This window comes from Thermobia domestica, chromosome 16, assembly GCF_964235325.1.
Source record: "Thermobia domestica chromosome 16, izTheDome1.hap1.1, whole genome shotgun sequence".
NCBI lineage: Eukaryota > Metazoa > Arthropoda > Insecta > Zygentoma > Lepismatidae > Thermobia > Thermobia domestica.
In genome coordinates this window covers 137,937,610-137,961,191 of record NC_137469.1, presented here as the reverse complement: position 1 = coordinate 137,961,191, position 23,582 = coordinate 137,937,610, and the positions used below count along the sequence as shown (strand labels likewise).

The 23,582-nt window shown below is 40.0% G+C and overlaps 1 protein-coding gene across 3 annotated transcripts in view; it reads left to right on the top strand.

Moving 5' to 3' along the window:
• LOC145673453 (uncharacterized) overlaps window positions 1-23,582 on the top strand; it is a 468,956-nt gene that overhangs the window by 142,765 nt on the left and 302,609 nt on the right. The window contains exon 2 of one of the 3 annotated variants that reach the window (XM_081743166.1): window positions 19,656-19,895. The exons of the other annotated variants lie outside the window; for them this stretch is intronic. Coding sequence (XP_081599292.1) covers window positions 19,656-19,847 — 192 coding nt within the window. The 3' untranslated portion in view covers window positions 19,848-19,895. Of the gene's footprint in view, window positions 1-19,655; window positions 19,896-23,582 lie in introns of those variants that run through there. 3 annotated transcript variants of the gene reach the window in all.

Sequence of the window (23,582 nt, the reverse complement as noted above, 5' to 3'; positions counted from 1 at the left end):
GTTATGATGTTAAGACTTAAAGGAAAAACGAAGGATCTAGTTGTGATACAGACATATGCACCGACGACTTCGCATGCAAATGAAGAATAGAGGAAAATTATGAGAAAATAGAAATTATAGATAGAGAGAAGAAAGGTGCATGCATAATTCTAATGGGAGATTTCAATGCAGTTGTGGGAGAAAAACAGGAAGGTAGTATCATAGGCAAATATGGTTTAGGCGAAAGAAATGAAAGGGGAGAGGGACCGGTGAATTTATGTAGACAGAATTCACTAGTAATTGGGAACACTTGGTTCAATTAGCACAAGAGAAAAAGATATACATGGAAATCACCAATAGACGGCGGAAGATATCAGATAGACTATGTTATGATTCAGGACAGGTATCGGAATAGCTTAAAGAACGCGAAGACACTTCCCGGAGCTGATATTTTCTCTGATCATAATCTTGAACTGACCGAAGTAGATATTCAACTGAAAAATGTAGGCAGAAGAAAAGTAGGTAACAAAGTGTTGAATACTGAAAAGTTGAAAAACGACGAAATAAGAAATCTTTTCGTTAAAAAATTCGAAGAAAAATGTTCAAACGAGGAAAGAATAGGTGCAGGTAGTAACGAACGGTGGGAACATATTAAACGTTGCTTACAGCAAGCCGCAGAAGAAGCAGTAGGTTACCGCGAACACAAAACTGCTAAAAAAAACCATGGGTTACAGAGCAGATATTACAGAAAATGAGCGAGAGGAAGATGAAACAGGTTGATATAGAAGAGGGCAGAAAGATGTACAGAAAGTTAAATAATGAATTACGAAGAGAAAGAGACAGAGCGAGGGAAGAGTTTTACAAAAGAAAATGCGAGGACATAGAAGAATTAGAAGGAGTTGGGAAATATGAGGAAATGTACAAGGAGGTGAAATCTATGGAATTTCGGAGGAAACAAGGGGGTATTAGAAAATAAGAATGGGAAGGTAGTCAGCGACAGAAATGAGATCATAGGAAAGTGGAAAGAATACATTGAAGACTTATATGAGAGTAGGGATAGACCGTGTAGCCTAAATGTTGAAGTAGAAAATGAAGTAGGCGAGGATGATAAAAAATTTAGTATTTTTACGGATGAGTTTGAAACGGCTATATCCGAGATTAGGAATGGAAAGGCAACCGGAATAGATAACATACCAATCGAATTCATTAAAAATATAGGAGACAAGGGAAAGAAAGAATTGTTCCGACTATGCAATGAAATATATGAAACTGGAGAATGGCCAAAAGACTTCCTGAAAACGATCATGATACCGATGGCTAAGAAATCGAACCCAAAGAGATGTGAGGATTATAGAACTATTAGTCTCATATCTCATGCAGCTAAAATTCTGCTCCGAATACTGAACAGAAGGTTATATGAAAGAACAAATAAAGAAGTTGAGGAGGAGCAGTTCGGGTTCAGAAGAGGCAAGGGCACAAGAGATGCAATTGGATTATTAAGGGCGATCGGTGAAAGATTTATAGAAAAAGGGAAAGAGGTGTATGTTATATTTATTGATCTAGAAAAGGCTTTTGACCGCGTGAATTGGGAATTGTTGTTGGGAGTTCTAGCGAAGATAGGGTTGGAATGGAAAGATAGAAGACGTATAAGAAACTTATACATGAACCAACAAGTAAGTGTTAGGATAGGGGAAGAACTGACGGAAGAGAGTGCAATTGGAAGGGGAGTTTGACAAGGATGCTGCCTCTTGCCAACACTATTTAATGTCTATTTAGAAGAGATAGTGAAAAAGAGTTTACATGATGATGATCGTATTTCGGTAGGAGGTAGAATGATTAGATGCATAAGATTTGCAGATGATATGGCGCTTGTTGCAGAATCTGAAAAGAAAATCAATAAAATGTTAGAAAAAAGAGAAAGGGCTTTGAAGAATATGGGATGAAAATAAATGTTAGAAAGACAAAGGCCATGGTGATTGGAACGAAGGGGTCTGTGTCAAATATAAAAGTAGGAGGGGAGAAAATAGAACAAGTGAATAGTTTTCGATATCTGGGTAGTATTCTTAGTAGTAAGATGAAGTGCGAACGTGAAATAAAAGCAAGGATAGGAATGGCGAAAGAAGCCTTTAGGAGGAAGAAAAGTCTGTTTTGTGGGACCTTGAATAAAGAGTTGAGAAAAAGACTCATAAAATGCTTCGTGTGGAGTGTTGTACTGTATGGGGCGGAAACGTGGACATTGCGTAAAGGTGATGAAAATCGACTGGAAGCTTTCGAAATGTGGGTGTGGAGTAGAATGGAAAGAATTAGTTGGGTCGAGCGCAAAACGAATGAGAGTGTATTAGAAATGGTAGGTGAGAAAAGAACACTTTTAGATATTATTAGGAAGAGGAAGGGAAACTGGTTGGGACATTGCCTAACAAGAGATTGTATCATGAGGGACGTCCTAGAGGGTATGGTGTCGGGAAAGAGAGGGGGCGAAGGAGACTACAATTAATGGATGATATAAAAACAGAAAGATCATACGCGAAGACGAAGAAGTTAGCGGAGGACCGTGTAGCATGGAAGCTTCTCAGCTGCGGCAAATGACCTGCCAATAAAGGCAGAATACCTATGATGATGATGATTTGTTTTTATAGTGTGCGTTATTTATAAACAGTGATTAACCTTCGATTATCAGTCGGTTTTGGATTATATAAGACAGGAAGAATTGAACCGTTTGAAGTAATGCAGAAAAATACTCCGGGAGTGAGGGGTATTTGAAGCCACATAGCCCCACGTAAGCTAAGTGACTGAGGTTTAGGAGTCTCACAGAGTTCCGAGCAGACTAAGTAGACAGGAAAGTACTCCTACAGTTCCGAAGAAACTAAAGGTTAAGTTTCTCTCAAAGCTCCAGGCAAGCTGAGAGATGGAAGTAATCAGGCGAAGATTGATAATAATCGCTGTGCTTCACTGTGGCGGTGCACAATGTTCGGAAACTTGGAAAAAGCGGACAAAAATAGTTTATTTCGAAACAATGGAAGTTGACGGGCATCTCTCTATCGTTCTATACGTAATCATCCTTTTTAAATCAATTGCAACTACTGCGAAAGTGATTTGAAGAACCCCTGCTGCAATACGTGCAGTTATATATAATACAGAGTGGTCAAAAAGTGTGGAAAACCCTCGCATAAATGTCAAATACTGCAAAATACAACCAACCAAAGGAACAATGTAAGGGAGTAATAAAGGTGAGGAGAAATTGGGGAGGACACAGAACAATGAAAGCCGCCATCTTAAAATTCACCATCGTGAATCATACATACAGTTGAAAACATAACATGTTGACACCTTATGTCAATTGGACATCGCTAACCAGAAAGAAATTATGACAGGTGTTAATATTGTAAAACTTTGTTTTATATAGGTATAGGTAGAGCGTTAATAAAAAGTATTTGGAATTGATCTCCCACGACCAATTTTATCATTTTTTTTTATAAAAAGTATTTTCACAAAATACATACTGTACAAATTATTTTTTTAATATTAAAGGTTAATTATAGGTGGTTTTTGACCGTAAGGTTGCAGACAGGATCTCTGCAGAGCCCCGTGCAGATTAAGCGGAGTGGAATAAGGTGTCCAAAGCTCCGAAGTACGCAGTGGGTTGGTTAATTGGCCAACAGAGCCCCGAAGCAGGCTAAGCGGCTGAGGTTGGGATTCCTAGTCAGAGCCCCAAGCAGGCTAAGCCAGGAGAAAGGATAGGCGTAGTCCCGAAGCAGACTAGAGGAGGGTCATCAGAAAACTGGTACTGAATTGCTTTTGTCCATTCAATTTATAGGATTCCTTGGGCGCTGCTGCTACGATGTTTTTTGCTAAGTGGAAGGGGCTAGAAGCCATCGTCTGCAAGTGATTGTAGGTCCCTCTGGTGTGAAGCCTTCTTACCGAACCACGTGGTGTTTGTAAACACTGACATGTGGAGTTGTTTGTTTACAACACATGGGATATTACAATATGCATCCAAGAAGCGGTTACATGTTCATTGTGCTCTCTCTCTCTCTCTCTAATTGTATGTGCAGCCAATAAAAAGACGGTGTAAAATAAATGTTTATTAGACCTTAGGATGCAAAATTAAAGTTCGCGGTTTTGCGGTCGCACCATCTTCGAAGAATTACTAATACTTATTCGAATATAATTTAGTTCAGGATTACGTTGTTTCAGTAAGATTAAAAGATACAGTATAGAATCTTCTTATATACTATTGCATTGACGTGTAATATACAGCAGCTCCACATGACTAATAGTTTACCACTGCAATATGTATGAGGCTTTCACTACAACTTTGACTCAGGGACAAAGGGCAATCCAATTACGTACAAGACAATATGCCTTTTCTCTTTTTTTTTAGGTGTGTAAGACACAGATAGCCATGCAGATAGCGGATTTCGGTTGCGACCACAACAACATTACCCATCACGCATTTCCAATTAGATGGGGCTAAGTCCTTCAGCTGCACTTGGCTGCAGATACTTTCAGTGCTGAATCTTTGCATTACTCATGGTCAACTCAAACCGTATTTTGCGGATAAGCAAGGATAAGCTTAAACTGCAGAGCTATCAACATCAGCGTATATGTAACTTTTCGGTAACACTAACTAAGCTATCATATATATATGACAATGGATAATAAATAAAACTTTTCACTAAACACACAGTATTAGAGTCCAATGTACTATTCAACCGCTTTCATCGACCTCAGAAACAGTATAAATGGTTAAAAACATATTGTTTGGTTCAATTTTTGTACTGATTTTTCGGCATTTTTATTTGTTTATGTTTACATGCATTTTATGGACATCGAAAATATTCCTGTGTCCTGAAACTCCGGGTTTGGAAGCAGGAGACATAATCAGATATCAATACCGGTTTCATAGGCGGTGAAGTTGACGAAATAAATTTTTGACCGCTTTTTTCCAGTTTCCGACCACTGTGCGGTGGCGCTGGTAGTCCTTCGTCCAATGATGTCACTTGTCTTCCTGTCGTCTGCCACTGTAGTACGTCGTAGAATGACGCACATTGCTGATGTTTATAAATATGAGCACATGGTGGTTGTTAGTTAACGGATCCGTGAGCGAGATATTACAATATTCTCATTTTTAGGTGTGGAGAAATGTTTTTGACGTTGCACGTTATCAACACCAACTGTATTGAAATGAAATGAAATTTTAGTCCCACGATTATGAACTTTAAGGTAGACACATGATTAATCATTGTGAAATTATTTTTATGCCCTTCCACCATGAATCGAATCCATGACTATGTATCCTCGTCGCCAAAAGTGCCTTTACATCGCCGTGACGGGTATGTGACCGCGCAGTACTCCAAGGAAGGGATGGTTGCATAAGAAATTGTGATTAATTTTGAACAGTTTTTATTTTGACTAGGGAAATAACATAGATATAGGGAGCAAAGGAAAAGATTTGAAGCATCAGTACACTATCATCTCTGAAAATATTCGTATTCTCAGTTTTTCATTTTTATTATCTTATATGTTAAGTTAATAACTGCTGACAACTGCTACTAGCGCTTTTCACTCTTCAGGAATTTAACACGACATGTTCGCAGAACACTTTTCTAAGTCCTAAATGTATGCATGAATTATTTCATTCGTCTCACTGTCCTTATTTCAGAATGGAAACTGAATATGCTGAACGTATGTTTCGCTGTCGTCAAGCAAGGGTTGTAATAAATGTAAATAAGGTTCTTATTATTAAATAAAACACAGAAGTATCTATTCCATGTATAGCACAACATAATACAGTAATTAACCAACACGATAATCACTAACGCCCGCAGGATTTTTTCGAACGGGGGGGGAAGACCGATATAGAGTTTTTTGGATTAATTGCCCTATATGTATATCAAAAGTCATAGTTTATCATTGATAGCGTATATCCTCTTACTTTTTAAAATCGCCAGTGTAACATATTAGTCAGAACATACATCTCCAGATATAATGTAGTGGAAAAAGAAGGAAAGAGATATGAAAAGTGGCGTAAGTAATTTTACTGCGCCCTGAATAATCCATTACTCATACCCGCCCCCTGTCCCACGCATTTGAACTCCTGCGTTATATATATATATATATGGTTCCATGTCAGAAGGGCCCGAAAAAGGGCTAGGATAGAAAGGCCCGAGTCAAAACGGGGCTCGGTTTTAAAAGGCCCCGCGTCAAAAGGGGAAGTTCAAAAGTGGCCCCGCGACAAAAATGCCCGAGTCGAAAATGCACAGCGTGAAAATGTTCCCCTCGTCAAAGGGGCCCGGGTCAAAGATCATCGCGAGAAGAGAGTCCGAGACAAAAGGGCCCTATGTAAAAAAAACGGACAAAGTGGACACCGCCTCAAAAGGACACGGGTCAAAAGATTCTTGCGAGTAAAGAGGCAGAGTCAAAAGGGCCTTATGTCAAAAAAGCTGGGTCAAAAAGGACCCCGTTTCAAAAGGGCACAGGTCTAGACGGTCCCGCGTCAAATTGACCCCGCGGCAAAAGGCCCCGAGTCAAAAGGAGCCAAGTTAAAAGAGCCCCGCGCCAAAGGGGTCGGCAAATACAATTCCACGGCTAAAAAACCTGAGATCAGGAGTGAAAATCAGGAGAAAGATACATATGACCAGTGGCGTAACTAATTTTATTGTGCCCTGATCGTTCATCCAACTCATACCTTCCCCCTGCCGCCCACATTTCAGCTGGTATATATATATATATATATATATATATATATATATATATTTCAGAAGGGCACGGACAAGGGACAAGAATAGAAATGCCCGAATAAAAAGGGTCAAAAGGGCCGGAATCTAAAGGACGTCGCGACAAAAAGCCCCTATCAAAAATGTCCGAGTCAAAAGGGACCTCACCTCAAAAAGGACACGGGTCAAAACGGTCCCGGGTCAAAAGCGTTACAGGCGAAAGGGCACCGCGAAAGGAAGCCCGAGTCAAAAAGGCCTCCGTTAAAACGGGACGAGTCAAAAGACCCCTGCGTCAAAAAGGACCGACTCAAAAGGCTCCGCGTCAAAAGGGCCCGGCAAATATAATTTCACGGCGAAAAAGCCTGAGATCAGGACTGGAAATCAGGAGAAAGAAAGAGATATGATCAGTGGTGTAACAAATTTTACTGCGCCCTGGTCATTGATCATGTATTTAATCATACCTGCCCCTACCCTGCCCCACACAGAGTTGATGTATATATATATATATATATATATATATATATATATATATATATATATATATATATATACAGATGGTGATCAGAAAAATGGAAACACCTGAACGAAATTGCAACTTACCAGATTAATATGGTGTCGGGCCACCTTTCACCTTTAGAACAGCCTTGATGCGACGTGGGATGGAGGCACAGAGGTCGTGAATGGTAGCAAATGGAATTTTACACCATTCCTCGTGCAGGGCATCGGGCAGTTCTGTGAGAGAGGATGGAGGTGGAAATCGTTGCCGGAGTCGTGTTTCCAAGACGGATCACAAATGTTCAATTATGTTGAGATCTGGGGATTGGGCGAGCCAGGGGAGGTGTTGAACTTCATCCCGATGTTCCTCAAACCACGCTGCAACAACGCCAGCTGTGTGAATGGGTGCATTATCATCCTGGAAGATGGCGTCATTGTCCGGGAACAACATCTGGACCATAGGACGCAAGCGGTCTCCTAAAATTGCGACATAATCGTTGGCAGTGATTCATCCACTAAGTATGACCACAGGACCCAATGAAAACGATGATATGGCGGCCCACACCATCACCGAGTCGCCGCCATGTTTCACAGTTCTGCGGAGACACTGCAGATCATAAGCTTCTTTGGGCGTTCTCCACACATAAACATGGCCCGTGGTTGGGAATAGGGTGAAGGATGACTCAGCCAACCATATCATACGTTTCCAGTCCTTAACGGTCCAAGTTGCATGGTCGTGGCATCATTTGCGGCGTGCGAAAGCGTTATGGTCCCTAATGAGCTGTTTGGCCCGTGCAACACGACCACGTAAGTTCATGTCATGTAATTCGCGGCAGACTGTGATTGTCGAAACAGGGTGGGGGAGATGATGATTGAGTTCCTCCGTCACTTGCTCCGCAGTGGCACGACGGTTCTGCGTGACAATGCGCTTTAATACCCGGCGTGACCTGTCACTCATGATTTTCTTCCGCCCACTGTTCCGCTTCCCCGATGTCGTTTTCCGTGTGTTGTGTAGGCCGTCATCATCTTCGACACTGTCCCATGCGACACACCTAACACAGTAGCCACTGCCGTCACACTCACTCCACATAACCGCGCACCAACAATTTGCCCTCTTTGAAAATCTGAGAGGTCTCCCATTTTACACTACCTCCTTCTGCTGCTGCCACTGGACACTGCTGTTCCACTGCGCCTGACGTAGTATGGAGACCGACCTAACACACCACCACCAGCAGTCCGGCGCTGCGGGCGCCACGACACAACTGCCAACCCATACATCTGACGTGTTGCCAACTACAGGTGTTTCCATTTTTCTGATCACCATCTGTATATAGTTCTGTCAGAAGGACACGGACAAAAAGGCGAAGAAAGAAATGCCCAAGTAAACTGGACCTCGGTCAAAAGGGACCGGCGACAAAAGGGTCCAAATCAAAAGGGCCCCGCTGTCAAAAGTGCCCAAGTCAAAAGGTCGTCGCGACAAAAGGGCCCTATCTAAAAATGCCCGGTGAAAAAGGGCACCGCATCAAAAGGGCACGGGTGAAGGCTGTCCCGTGTCAAAAGTTCCCGAGTCGAAAGGGCCACGCTACAAAATTCCCCGAGTCAAAAGAGGCCCCGCGTCGAAAAGGCCTCTTGATAAAAGGCCAGGTAAATACAATTCCACGGCTAAAGAGCCTGAGATCAAGAGTGGAAATCAGGAGAGAGAAAGATATATGACCACTTACGTAAGTATTTTTACTGAGCCCTGGATCGTTGATCATCTATTTACTCATAACTTCCCCCTGCCCAACGCATTTCAGCTGGTGAATATATATTCTATGCCAGAAGGGCGAGGACCGAAATGCCCGAGTCAAAAGAGCCCCGGGCGAAAGAGCCCCATGACAAAACTGCCCTAGTTAAAAACGGTCCCGCGTCTAAAGGGCTCGGCGACCAAAGGGGCCGAGTCAAAAGGGCCCAAGTCAAAACGGCCCCGGGTAGAAGGAGCCCGGGTAAGGAGTCGGCGACAAATGAGCCCGCGTCAAAGGGGCGCTGTTTCAAAAGTGCCCTGGTCAAAAGGTCCAGAGTAAAAACGGCCCCGCACCAATACCGTTCGAGTCGAAAGTGCCACGCGGAAAATAGTCCCGTCTGAAAAAGGCCCCGCGTCAAAAGGGCCCGGTTCCACGGCTAAAAAGACAGATCAAAGCACGAGAGGAAATCGAGCATGCACAAGTGTATATTGTCCCTTTGGTAAGTTGATGGTTTTGTGCAAAAGAAGGAAAAATATCTGTAGTTATTAGTAGCAAATAGGAAATTTGAATCGTGATATAAGTTTTGTTTGGTTGTTGATTGTTCTGCAACAAATGCTATTACTTAAGTCATTCTCCATTAAAGTAAGGTTGCACTCCCGTCTTTCGGAGTTTGTATTCTCGTTACTTTATATATTATTCATTTTCCCCTTAGTTCTAAAATTCGATTTCTAGCCCTGGATCAAAGTATAGTATGAAAAATATTCTGTGAAAGCGATTAGTTTAATTTTGCAGTTAGAAGACACATGTGGAGCTGTATACAGGGTTAGTCAAAAGTATTGGGACAGAACAATAATAACGACGTGCGTGGATGGAGGCAAAAAATGTTACAATTGGAATTATTGCATTGAATTGGAGTGGGGTCACCTTCAAACCGATCTTGAATTCCGCCATATTGCATATCACACAATATTATTAAATATAAAAACGGTTATGTTTTTAGACTAACTTATACCTTAATATTCCTACAAATGAGAATGTGAACTCGTTTGTGACACATCATCTGTCTGGGACAGAGTATGCTCTGTTTTACAGGGTGTCCGATGTTTAAAAGTAAATTACAGACATTCAGTAAAGCGACATCAGCATCATCCCTATTTATCGTATGATCATACTTCAGGTATCGTTTTATCACAATACAGCAGCCTTTTAAATGGTAAACTCCGCATCAAAAAATTGCGACAGCTAATGCCGTGCAGTTAGGCCACCAAATATATCTTCTTATCACATAGTCGTGTCAGGTAAAGAGACCCCTCTCTCACCTCCTTTCTTCTCTTCCATACTAAAATTAGCTAACAACATGAGCGCAATTTTTATTTCAAACTATACATGTATTAACTAACTAACTAACTAACTCTATGGCCTATGGAACCCGGAGGTTCAGTGCCGCGTTCACAAAAGCTCTCCACTGACTTCTATCCTTAGCTAATTGCATCCAGTTTCTACTTTGTATTCCTATCTCTGCGAGATCCATCTTAATATTGTCCTCCCATCTGCGCCTAGGTCTTCCTAATGGTCGTTTTCCTATGGGTCTACCATTTCTTCGTGAATATGATTTTCGTCTGTTAATATTGATCCTAAATATTTGAAAGTATCAACTTTATCAAAAGTATTATTTAATATTTTAACGCCTCCACAATTTGCCTCCACAACGCCTCCACATGTATTAGTATAGATAAAAAGAAATAACAAAAAAGAGACGAAACAAGATTCATAGGTTGATGTAGGGAGAAACTGAAACACCCACAATGAAAAATTGAAACCAATGAATGTATATTACACAGAGATTCAGAAATGAGCAGAGAGAGAGAGAGAGAGAGAGAGAGAGAGAGAAGAGGAAAGGAGAGGAGAAGAAGAAAAAGTAACGGGAGAACAGATAAAACTGTGGAATTCAAACGTAGTAAGAAAATAATCTAACATTATAAAGTTCCGTTTCCAGAAATCCAACAGTAATATAGAAATAATGTTTGTTTTTACATAGTTTTTCAGAACTATTCGGATATATAGACGATCCTTTAAATATTTATTATATTACTTTCATAATGGATAGCATACTCAATTTCAAGTAGAACTGTAGATCTCCGAGACACATCTAGGATAATGTCAAAGGTTTAACACACATGCTTTGTTTCCGCGTGATTCGACTGCAAATTCGGTAGTGTTCGTTGGACGTAATGATCCAAAATACATTCTAATATACCCAGTAGAGAGCGTTGGTCATATCTTCCATTTCAGACTACTAATGCGAACTGAACGAAAAAAACGAAACGAAAAGAAAAGAGAAAGAAAGAAAAAAGAGAAAATTGAAGAGTCCTATTTTATTGCTAAATATCTATCAGATATAACCTATATTAAAAGTCCAAACTGTATCGTAATGGAAAGCTACAAATGTTGGAAAGGAAAAGTTCATGTTTCCCATAGATGTAGCATCTTTCAAATTTCAACGTGAATAAAACACATTGAATTATAGGACGGGAACAAATATTGTGTCGAACTAGTAAAATGAAATTTTGTTTTCAAATAACGAGAGAGGTACCATTTTCTAGTCTTTTCCGAAGAGTTATCTGTTCCGAACATCCAGGATTGATTTAATCTCTACCGAATATAACGTAATTTGCACAGAGAGAAAGAACACGCTAAGAGCTCATACGCATCATCGTGTCAGTCGTATGATGTTGGTTAGGTTATAGACCACCACTGGATCGAGGAATTTAAATCCGTAGTGAACCGGTAATTCGACTGAGATTCGGTAACCCAGAGGATAAAAAAGATATTTTACTTATTTCCTTGCGTTTAAACAGTATTTCTGTCAGAGATGACTAGGGCCGTTGATGTTATCCCCAGAGCGCGAAAAACACGTCGCCGAAGTTAACAGTTAATTAGATTCCCCGGACCAGGCTTCTGCTCCGTTTTAACTTTGGAATATGAACTGCATGTATGTGTGAGAGGGAGAGAGCTAGAGAAGTGAAAGATGCAAAGAAAGATAGGGAAACGTCAAGAAAGAAAAAGAGAGGGACGGGACGAATATAAATATGAAGCATACTTACTATTGCAGTGTATGATATAGAACGCACACACTATTTACTCGAACTGTCGCTAGTGATGCCTTGTAAGTTCTCCATCAGAAGATGAGTCTCTTTTTGCAGCCATTATTTTATGCGAAAAAATCATACTACCTGATGGAGTATCGAACCAAGATTTTTCATTTGGAAGTCTGACACGTTACCACTACATCACCGATTGCTTTAGCCAAACTTTGTTTAACAAATGGTGTAGTGTTTCATTCTGAGAACGATAATACGAAAATTGCATACTGCAGATCAACGATGCCTTTGGAATGTCCTGGTAATTCCTGTCCTCTTTCCCATCCAACATTCGTAAATCGTCTCTATCATGATACAGGTGTTTGCTTTCACATTGTTATGTATTGCTTGTCCAGTATGATAAGTTGATTCTTCACAATCACTATGCTACGAGGGTCATCCGGAAATTGGTACCCGTTTGTGCAATAAAGACACAGCAGTACATATTAACAAATATACACATTTTTATTGAAAAGAGCATACTTTACACTACTTCTCCACATAATCACCAAGCAAATTTAGGCATTTGTCATACCGTGTGACGAGTTTTTGTGTTCCAGGGTCATAGTCCTCCGCCACCAGTGTATTGAGATACGTAGTCACGCCTCGTTTTCGTCACCACTGTCAAATCTTTTTCCCGCCAGAAAATCGAGACACATTAGGAAAATGTTCACAGAGTTCATCAATTGTGACGCGCCGATTGTTCCTCACTCATTCGTCTACTGACCTCAGTAGTTCGTCTGTAATGACAGATGGTCTCCCTGAACGCTCCTCGTCGTGTGTACTCCCCCTCCCCAGGTTGAAGTTGCGACACCAGCGCCGAACAGACGACTCGTCCATCGCATTGTCTCCATACACCTCCTTTAATTGGGGATGAATTTCACAAGGTCGAACGTTTCGTTCATTAAGAAATTTAATCACGGCCCTCACTTCACAACTGGCGGGGTTCTCAATTCGTTTAATCATTATAAATGAGCACAGACACAACACAGGCACTGCTAGCATCACGCAACCTCGCACAGAGCAGGCAGACAAGCCACTGACGCGTTATGACCTTGCCCAGCGGCTTTCCGAGTCGTCATCGCTTCAAGCGGCGCAAACGGGTATCACTTTCTGGATGGCTCTCGTAGATAGCAATATTATTCATAAGGCCATTGCGTTACCCCTACACTATCATGCCATCTAAAATTTCAAGCCGAATATTACTTTCTTTAGCCCTGATCTTTGGAACGAATCGGCTTCTTCCTGTAACGTTATTTGCAACAAAGTGCACAACAAAATTGATTTGTTCGACGGCCTAGAGAGAAATAAGTGCCCACTGATAAAAAAAAAAACTTACAATCGAGGAAAGAATGTGAAATTAAAACATATTTTGCAGTAATTTATCCGTGCAAGTTCAAAAGTAAGCAAATAATAATAATAATAATAATAATAATAATAATAATAATAATAATAATAATAATAATAATAATAATAATAATAATAATAATAATAATAACCTATATTATAAAATTGAAAGTAACTATGTGTGTGGCTCCTAATCTCTTGAACCACCTAACTGATCTCTATAAAGCTTTCAACATAGATAAGGTTCGGATATGGGACTACTTTTGTCATTTCAGTTTGACGGTGCAACGTAGGGGCCGGTGAGAGGGAGGTACATGTAAAAAGAAACTGAAAATGAAAGTGGCTGTCTTTGTGACTTCATCACTCTTGAACCACCCGACCGATCTCAATTAAATTTTCAACACAGATCAGGTTCGGGCCTTAGATAGCATTTATCTATTTACTTTGACGAGGGAAAGGGAGAAGTTAAAAAGTATAAATAAAAATTGATATCTCGCGAAACAAATGATCCATCACGATCAAATTTTCAACCTAGATGAAGTTCGAACCTGAGATGGTTTCTATCATATCACTTGGACGTTGGAACTAAAGAGATGAAGAGGAGGAGCGACATTTAACAAAGAACGAAAAATTACTGGTATAAGTGGTGTATCTGTAATTTTTGGATTCGCTGAGATTAATAATGACACATCTGATGCTGTTTAAACCCAAATTCAGTCCCTCTAGTGGGAGGAGGGAGAGACATATAAAAATGATCGAAATAACCAATATCAGTGTCGAATTCACAGTTTTTCGGCTCGCTGAGATCAACAATGACACTGCAGATGCCGTGCCCCCCAACATAGGGATGGGAGAGGATATAAAAAACACAACGAAAATGGCCGATATCAAAGAGGGCTTTAGTAACACGAAACCGTGACTGAGTAACGGACCATATTAATATTATTTCTCAATTTAACCCAATGAAGCGGGTAATTGATGCTAATAATAATAATAATAATAATAATAATAATATTAATAATAATAATAATAATAATAATAATAATAATATTAATAATAATAATAATAATAATAATAATAGACTACTATAGAGTGAATGTACACATTTATTATTATTATTATTATTATTATTATTATTATTATTATTATTATTATTATTATTATTATTATTATTATTATTATTATTATTATTATTCCCGTACTTTTGAACTTGCACGACGAAATTACTGAAAATATGTTTTATTTCTGTAATTTTTCCTGGATTGTGTGCATTTCTTTCATTTATTAGTGGGCACTAATTTCTCTCTAGGCCGTCAAATAAATCAATTTCGTTGTGCACTTTGATTCGTTCCAAAGATCACACCTAAAGTAAGTAATATTTGGCTTCTAATTTCAGGTGGCATGAAAGTGTTCGGGTAACGCAGTGGCTTTATGCATAATACAGCTATCTAACATAGGTTCAAATCTTATTCACGTCAAAGTTAATATTTTTACAATGTGATTGTGAAGAATCGACTTATCATACTGGACAAGCATTACGTAAGAATATGAAAGCAAACACCTGTATCATGATAGAGACGATTTACGAATGTTGGTTGGGAAAGGGCAAGGGAATTACCAGGACATTCCAAAGACATCATTGATCTGCAGTATGAACTTTTCGTGTTGTCGTTCTCAGAAAGAAACACTACACCATTTGTTAAACAAAGTTTGGCTAAAGCAATCGGTGGTGTAGTGGTAATGTGCTTACCCCAGATTCCCGTATAAAACAGGATCTTGTGTAGAAGTTTCCTTGAGATATCCCTATTTATCCTAGAATCGTGGGTCGTACATAATTCTCTTCAGAACTGGCTTTCAAACGATACCATTCACATGTCTCCATCGTGTATCTAAGGCGTGAAAATCGCGAAAAAAAGAGATTTTTTTGGTTAAAAATATTTTTTTAACTTTTTGCCCCTATGGACCCCCAGTGTTAACGCAGAGATCACCTGAAAAATCTGATAAATTTTGTCCGGTGGACTGCATGTTTGTGCAAAATTTCAATCTTCTAGTTGCAAAAGTAAATCCGCCAAAAAAAATTAAAAAAATAAATATCGGCCTAATAACAAAATATTTTTTAAAGTTTTGACGTCATCATCTCCTATGTCTCGACGCAGAAAGGCGTGAAACCATACATAACGTGTTCTACAATGCCCCTAGGCTTGGAAAACAGAAAACCCAAAGTAAAACGCTTTATTTGTTCTTTTTAAATCGAATAATGAAGACACTCATTTAGGAGCTAAAACATATTAACAATCCACAAAAACTGTCACTTGTTGAAACCTTCATATCGAATTATGAATGGATTTCAGGTGCTGTACTCAACAAAGGAAAGTCAAGCCTGATGTGTGCAAACACAGCTGACCAACTCATGGCAGACACGTAGACTACAACTTTCGTGCCACAACATGCACTGTGGTAGTGGTTGTCCTTATTCATCAAAGTAAAGCCCGCCATGTAAGTCTTGCAGGCCGAGTATACCTTTTAAATGTTTTTATATTCAGTCGTCTTTGGTTCCATACAAAACTATTTTCCTGCCAAAGAAATATCTCAGTATCATACGGAAACACACAATGCAACTGCTGTGGCATACTCACTCCCTAAGGGTGAATCACGCGACAGTGTACTTATCAAAATGTGTTGGTGGCCTTGGCCTTGAAAACATTCAACTTCAGAGCTGCTCCCACATAGCTTGTGCCAAAAGGACTAGATCAGGAGAGTAATGCTCTCGGAAGTACGAACGAGAAACACAGTTCTGATTGGTTGGTGTTATCAATTTCTTGCCACTTTGCATTTAAATAGCAGAAGTCAACTAATTGTTGTTGTCGGTCTTCGTGGCCGAGTGGGCTAGCGCTATATCCTTTTAATGAGAGTCCCTTTTGGCGTGAGTTCAAACCCGGCTCGAGGATTTTTTTTTACATTTTTAAAATATTTTTATAACACTTTTTAAATAAAAATAATATGAAAATAATATTCAAAAAAGTGATTTACTTACTTTTGTGAAGATAGGTAGTAGTAGTAGTAGGAACGGGTTAAAAGCCCCGCAGGGCTCGTTTTGTTCCCCTTGTACTCCATGATATAAATTTTGTGACCAACTTAAAACAACTGGCTAGGATAGCGTTTAGAACAGCTGACTAGAGTAGCGCGCGAAAAAAAAACGTACTTCTGGGAGCATTACTCTCCCGAGTGGGTCGAGTGTCAAACACTTCTCATGGAGTCCCTTTCCAGCACAGTAAAAGGGTGAAAAAAAGAAAGGAAAAAATAAAGAATACGGAAAACTGTTCCTTACGCAAAGAGCGTTTGAAAACATTTCAAAAGGTACGCTATGACTATTACTAGTTAATTGGCAACAACCGATATCACGGACAGATCCAGGAAGTTTTGAGGGGCGGAGGGGGCAGGTCTGAAAAATAAATTTGAGACATTTCTTGATATGTGGTTGGCTAACCAAAAATGTGAACTGGAGTGCTTCATAATACGTATTTATCGCCCTTCTGGAGGCTGCATTGAGGAAAGCCATGTTGTTCAACACGAGAGAATCCAGGATTACAATAAAAAACTTTTAATTACCATCTTTTTATTATTGCATTATTTTATTTTATTATTATCATTATTTTTCTTAGATTATGTAGAGTAAACTATTTTTAATTTAATTTCCTATTAACATAATTCATATTAACTCTTTACTAATATCCTTATTTTTATACTGCATAAGTACTATCGTGGGGTCAGATTTAACACCATTATTTGTTTTGAAATTAAAATATGTTAATACGTGTTACCATTGGCAATTGATTGTGGACCGTTTACTAGTGCTATACTTTAATGGACTTAACTAGTTTTGGGGACAAAAGATATTTTCAAAATATTTTTTGACTAATGGTTCCTTTGGTAATAAATTATTACGAAGCGAAAGAACATACTTAAATGAAATAAAGTTTTTTGTTATCCGAAAACAAAGTATGAAAATAAACTTATTTTTATGTAAAAAAGCATTCAATTATTAGTGCTGAGAAAATGTAACTTGTCATTCAAAAAGCTGACAATCGATGCTTTTGTGTTTGATTAGTTGCTTGGCTGCAGGCCCGTATCCACAGGGGAACTAGGGTGCCGGGACCCCCTAAAGTTTTACTGTTCCCCCTAACAGAGACGTACCCAGAAATTTATTTCGGGAGGGGCGTAAAGCGTTTTGGAGGGGTCCAAATACAATTTGAGGCTAAATTATATGAAAATTTCTAAAATTGCCCCTAAAAGTAGATTACATTTTTTAAAAGTCGGGATTTCGGGGGGCGGACCCCCAGGACCCACCCTGCGTATGCCCCCTAAAATATTCACGGTAGGCTTGCAAATGAACTGCTGTACTATAATGATGAACTATAATATGGTTGGATCGGCCCCCTAACTTCTACCGCCCCCTCATATTTTTGGGCTGGCTACAGCTACCTGCTTGGCTACCTACCAATACACACAATGATTAGTCTTAAGGGGCCTCCACATATTACGTAACGCCACTTTTGACCAATTTTTATCCTCTCCCTCCCCCTTGTCACACTTCGTAATGCAAGGCTGAACCCCTCCCCCGTTCGTTACGTAACACTTTTGGATTTTTGTTTTCTCACCAATTTTCCTTATTTTGGGAGTTATTATAATAAAAACTATTTTTAATAGCACAAATTTTATTACAAAATGCTCTTTTTCTGAATATATTTGTAGTATTTTTCACTAATAAATCAAAGTACCGGTACGTATTAGAAAATGGTAGGATGGTAATAATATTTTAACCCCATGAGATTGCTTAATTAACAGTCCTAATTTTTCAAAACTGCATACTGTCGTTTCCCAAGGAGATCACACCTATCCTTTTCGGTCAGATGATGACAACGAGGGTCACTACGAAAGTTTTGAGATACGCATTGTTGTGGCACAGTATTTGAATTCCAACAATTGCGTTCGGTAGTGGTATCCAGAGCAAAGAAGCGAAGCAGGTTTCAACGGCGTATCGCCTTCACTTGTTTGTTGATGTGAGCAGTATTCGGCTGTCTAGAATGGAGCTCGAAAGGGAACCTTTTCGGGGAATGATCCTTTACGATTTCAAAAGTGGTTTGAACGAGACAAAAGCCTTGACCGTTTGCAGGGGGCATTTGGGGACCTTGCTCCTTCCCGTGCTACAATTTTTCGGTGGTTTGGTGAATTCAGAAGAGGCCGGACATCGCTTAAAGATGGAGAGAGAGCTGCACGTGCTGCAAAAGCTGTGTCAGATGAAAACATTGCCGCTGTGGAACAAATGATTCGAGAAAATCCTCGAACAACTTTCAAGGACATTGAAACTACAGTGAACACTGGATCGCCAGCAGTAAGAAAAATTCTTCATGTTCATCTTCGGTTCATCTCGTTGGGTGCCTCACACTTTGACTGAACAGCAGAAGCGCATGCGTGTGTATAGGTGTGAAGAAATGCTTGCAAAATTTGATGGAGGCAATTCTCGACGCGTTTCTGACATTGTTACTGGTGATGAGACTTGGATCTATCAATTTGACTCTGAAAATAAACGCCAGTCTACAGTTTGGATCTTTCCAGACGAAAATTCACCCACGAAAGCGAAGCGACCGCGAAGTGTGGGGAAGAATATGGTCGCAACTTTCTACTCCAAATCTGGCCATGTTGCTACTGTTCCACTTGAAGAACAAAGGACTGTTACTGCTCAATGGTACACTACTGTTTGCCTAACAAAAGTGTTCCAGAACCTTCGGGAACGGCGTCCAAGAACTGGATTGCGTGGGATCCTGCTTCATCATGACAACGCGTCCGCACACACGGTCAACATCACAATTCAGTTTTTAGAATCTAGGGAGGCCAAACTTATGTCTGATTCGCCGTATAGCCCTGACCTGGCCCCGTGTGATTTTTTCTGTTCCCCGGGATCAAAGATCGCATGCGTGGGAAGAGATTTTGCAGCCCTGAAGAAGCTGTAGTGGCTTACGAGAACGAACTTTCAACACTAGAAGAAAAAGGCTGGCAACACTGCTTCCAAAAGTAGCTTTCGAGGATGCAAAAGTGTGTACAGTGTAATGGTGAATACTTTGAGAAAATGTAAGTGTTAAATTGATTTTAAGTAAGTTATTTCACATCTGAAAACTTTCGTAGTGACCCTCGTACTGACAAGGAAGATGAAGTTGGAACAGGATCTGAAGAACTAACATCGATCTCTTTTTCAGGGATCCAGGATGCTTCATGCATTTGAAATTGGCCAGTTTCGACGATGCAAAGTTGCCTTCCTCGTCGACCACAGATTCAAAGTGGCTGTGCATGTGAAGAAGCAGGGACATCTCGTTTGTGAAGAAGCTCTCGAGCATCTTTTTTGGACTTCGGACTTCAGTTTACCTCTTTTCATATTCTTCTTGTCCTAAATCAGTGCGAGAATGCGAATAAACTCAATTTCTTCAGAAATATTCAAATTCAAAAATCAAAAATTTAGTACGAGATAATATCCGACGAATTAGGTTTTTTAATATCTTATTTTGATCTACAAATCCTGGATCGTTCCATCGCGAAAAATATAATTTCACGAAAAAGAATTTCTTCTGTTTCCCATGCAAAACCCCTTAGAAGAATAGAGTGAGTAATGATTCAAATCAAAGGTTTCAGATAACATTCTCAGAAATAGCAATACTAGTGGGAACATGAGGGCATTTTCAGGCGGTGGTTACGATCACTAACAACTAACTCCGGAAAAGCGTGTTCCCTAAATCCAATGCTGCGATAGCCACAAAACGGAGTTTTATTGTATTGTAATACATGCAGGATTTGACACCATTTACGCTGGTGTCTCGTGCGTCTTCGAATCTCTTCTGTATGATTCAATTTATATAGGCTATAGTTCGCAATTTTCCAAAACAATAGGAATATTTATTTATCTATATCGATATATATATACGAGGGTTGGAACTTAAATAGTGGCAACACTGCTGTGGAGACACTATGCAATGAAATGTACTAGTGGCGCTGATAGCGCACGTTGTTAACATACCTACCTAACCTCTGAGCAAGTAGACTTGCCCGTCCCACGTCACCGGCAGGGTCACAAGCGAGGGAAGCACAAATCACTTGTGAGCGAGCGGTCTAACGTAAAGGTGTCACTATGTTTTCGAAACAGGAACAACGGAGTTGGATCAAGATTGAATGTGCCAGAGGTCGTACAGCACGACAGTGTCATCAAGGGCTTCAAGAGGTGTGTGGGGAATCGGCATTGCCGTACAGAACAGTGCATGGTAGGTAAAAACCTTTAACGAAGCTCGGCAAACTGTGGCGGACATGCATCGGGCAGGTCGTCCTAGCGTCTCTGAGGAAGAAGTGCAGGCTGTTGCCGCGTTAGTGGACAGTGATCGACGCATGACGATTCGTGAGCTCGCCCACGAAACCGGATTAGGGCATTGACGGTCAGCCCTGGAGGAACATAATGCGTTAGGATAACACACCGTAACTTTCACCATACTGGGGCTCTGACGCACTTTCGACTTTCGCGGCGACCCATAATGACGCCATTCGTTGGATTGGCGTTTCAGTGTTGGCTCGTAAGATCTGGCCCATGTCTTATCCAGTGTTACGATACGGTGTAAGAAAGCCTCGCCTTCGCGCTCATACCGCTCCAAGTGCGTCTGAGCAGCGTCGTAACGCATCCATTTTTGCATTTCCATCAACTCATGCAGAACCCATTGTGATGCAGTTTTGCGCATGCCCAGGCTTCCTTCAGAATGCGAAGCACAGCCTTACGCGCTAATCCGGTTTCGTGGGCGAGCTCACTAATCGTCAGGCGTGGATCACTGTCCACTGTCCACTAGCGAATTTGACACCTTTACGTTAGACCGCTTGCTCACAAGTGATTTGTTCTTCCCTCGCTTGTGCGCCTGCCAGTGACGTGGGACGGGCGAGTCTATTTGCTCGGAGGTTAGGTAGATATGTCAACAACGTGCGCTATCAGCGCCACTAGTACATTTCATTGCATAGTGTCTCCACAGCAGTGTTGCCACTATTTAAGTTCCAACCCTCGCATATATATATATATATATATATATATATATATATATATATATATATATATATATATATATATATATATATATATATATATAAATGAAAGTGACTATGTTTGTAACTTAATAACTCTTAACCACCCGACCGATCTCTTTCAAATTTTCAACATAGATGAAGTTCTGACCTGGGATGTTTTTTATCATTTTACTTTGAAGATGGAACTTGGGGGAGGGGGTTTATATAAAAAATGATTGAAAATGAACGATGTTAGTATCAAATGCATAGGTTCCGGGGTCGCTGAAATAAACAGTGACTCTTTCGATGCAGTTTAAATCCAAATTCACCCCGCAACTTTTGTAAAGTGGAGGATGACATATACAAAATGTTTGAAAATGACTGATATTAGAGTCGAGACCATGGTGTTAGGGGTCGCTGAGATGAACAGTAACACTTTCGATGCCGTTTAAATTAAAATTTGGCCATGCAACTTGGGGAAGGGGAGATATATAAAAGTGATCGAATATGACCGATATTTGTGTCGAATCCATAGTTTTTGGAGTCCGTAAGTTGATGGTGACAGTTTTGGTGCCCTATATATCCAAAATGAAACGTATTCTCCCCGTATGAATAACGGGTATTCTAGGTAATTTATAAAAAAGAAAAAACAATAAAATTATTTATTTAAAAGATTGCATATAAATCTGAGAATAAAAATAAAAAATACAGCAGAAAAAACTGTTACGTAGCGAAGACCTAAAGCCCCTCCTCCCCCTTACCACTCTTCATAACGCAAGGCCGAACCCCCTTCCCTCCTGGCCGCGTTACGTAATATGTGGACGACCCCTAAATGTGTCTTAATCACATATCCATTAGACACAGAACAAATATAGACACTTTAGTTCTTCTACTGACAGTCAGTACATATAGTGATTTTTCTTGATTGACCCTTATGCTCATTTCGGTTGCACATAGAACAAATCCAAGAACGTTTTATGTCATCAATTCGAGAACAAATAGCACATCTCCTCCTTTTAGCTGGAGAATCTGTTTGCGGACAGTCTTCATTGATGTTCCTATCAGTTAGTCGTAACAATGACTGCCGAAGCCTACGAGAAAGTGGCCCGCATTCTTCCCTTACTTTTAGGTGATCTTGAGCGAGAGTCATCGTAATACTCCTCATGAAGTCTCGTCTCTGAAGTCTTCTTGGTTCGTTGGAAAGATGGTAAAAAAAAACAAGGCTATTTAAGCATGCAACGTCCAGTATTCTATAGAAAATTGCAAGAAATCACCTTCTGTAAAATCTGCCAGTTCCGAGTTCTGCACACATCTCCGTAACACTCCCCAAGAAAACCACAGAAAAAATGTAATGCAGGAAACGTATAGCGCAAGTACTATCCTGGGGAAAATTTCGACCCCAGAGGTCCGAAACTATCGAAACAACAAAGTGTATGGACACGCCAACAAGTCGCTACGAAATCTCAAGATCAACTGAAAAAATGCAACCGTTAAGTTTTACGACCCACGATTATGCCGGCTACGGTAAAGGAGGCGGCGATAATGAGAAATGAATGAAATGGTGGAATGAAGAAAGTGGGACGAAACTGGAGAACCCCAAGAAAACCCACGAACACAGTGTTTATCCAGCACAAGGTTCACTTTGCGCGGGCTGGGATCAAACCCAGGACCCCATGCACCAGAGGTGAATACTCTATCACTGAGCCACCCCGGCCCCCTAGCAAGTTCAACTGAGAATAGACGACTGAAGCCTCAGTGAAACAATATATATATATATATATATATATATATATATATATATATATATATATATATATATATATATATATATATATATATATATTATCCACAGCTACAAATGTGTTAGCGGAGGTCAAATTTGATCCCCCACGATAGTAGTTACGAGTTAAGTATGTAGTGATAACTTAGGAAAAAGATATGTAAAAACTTAGATTTCTTAATAAAAATAACTTTGTATACTGTTAGTATATATATATATATATATATATATATATATATATATATATATACAGGGTTTGTCCGGGAAGTAATAGGACTGATTTTATTCCGCCATGACTGTACTTCGGAGCTTGCGC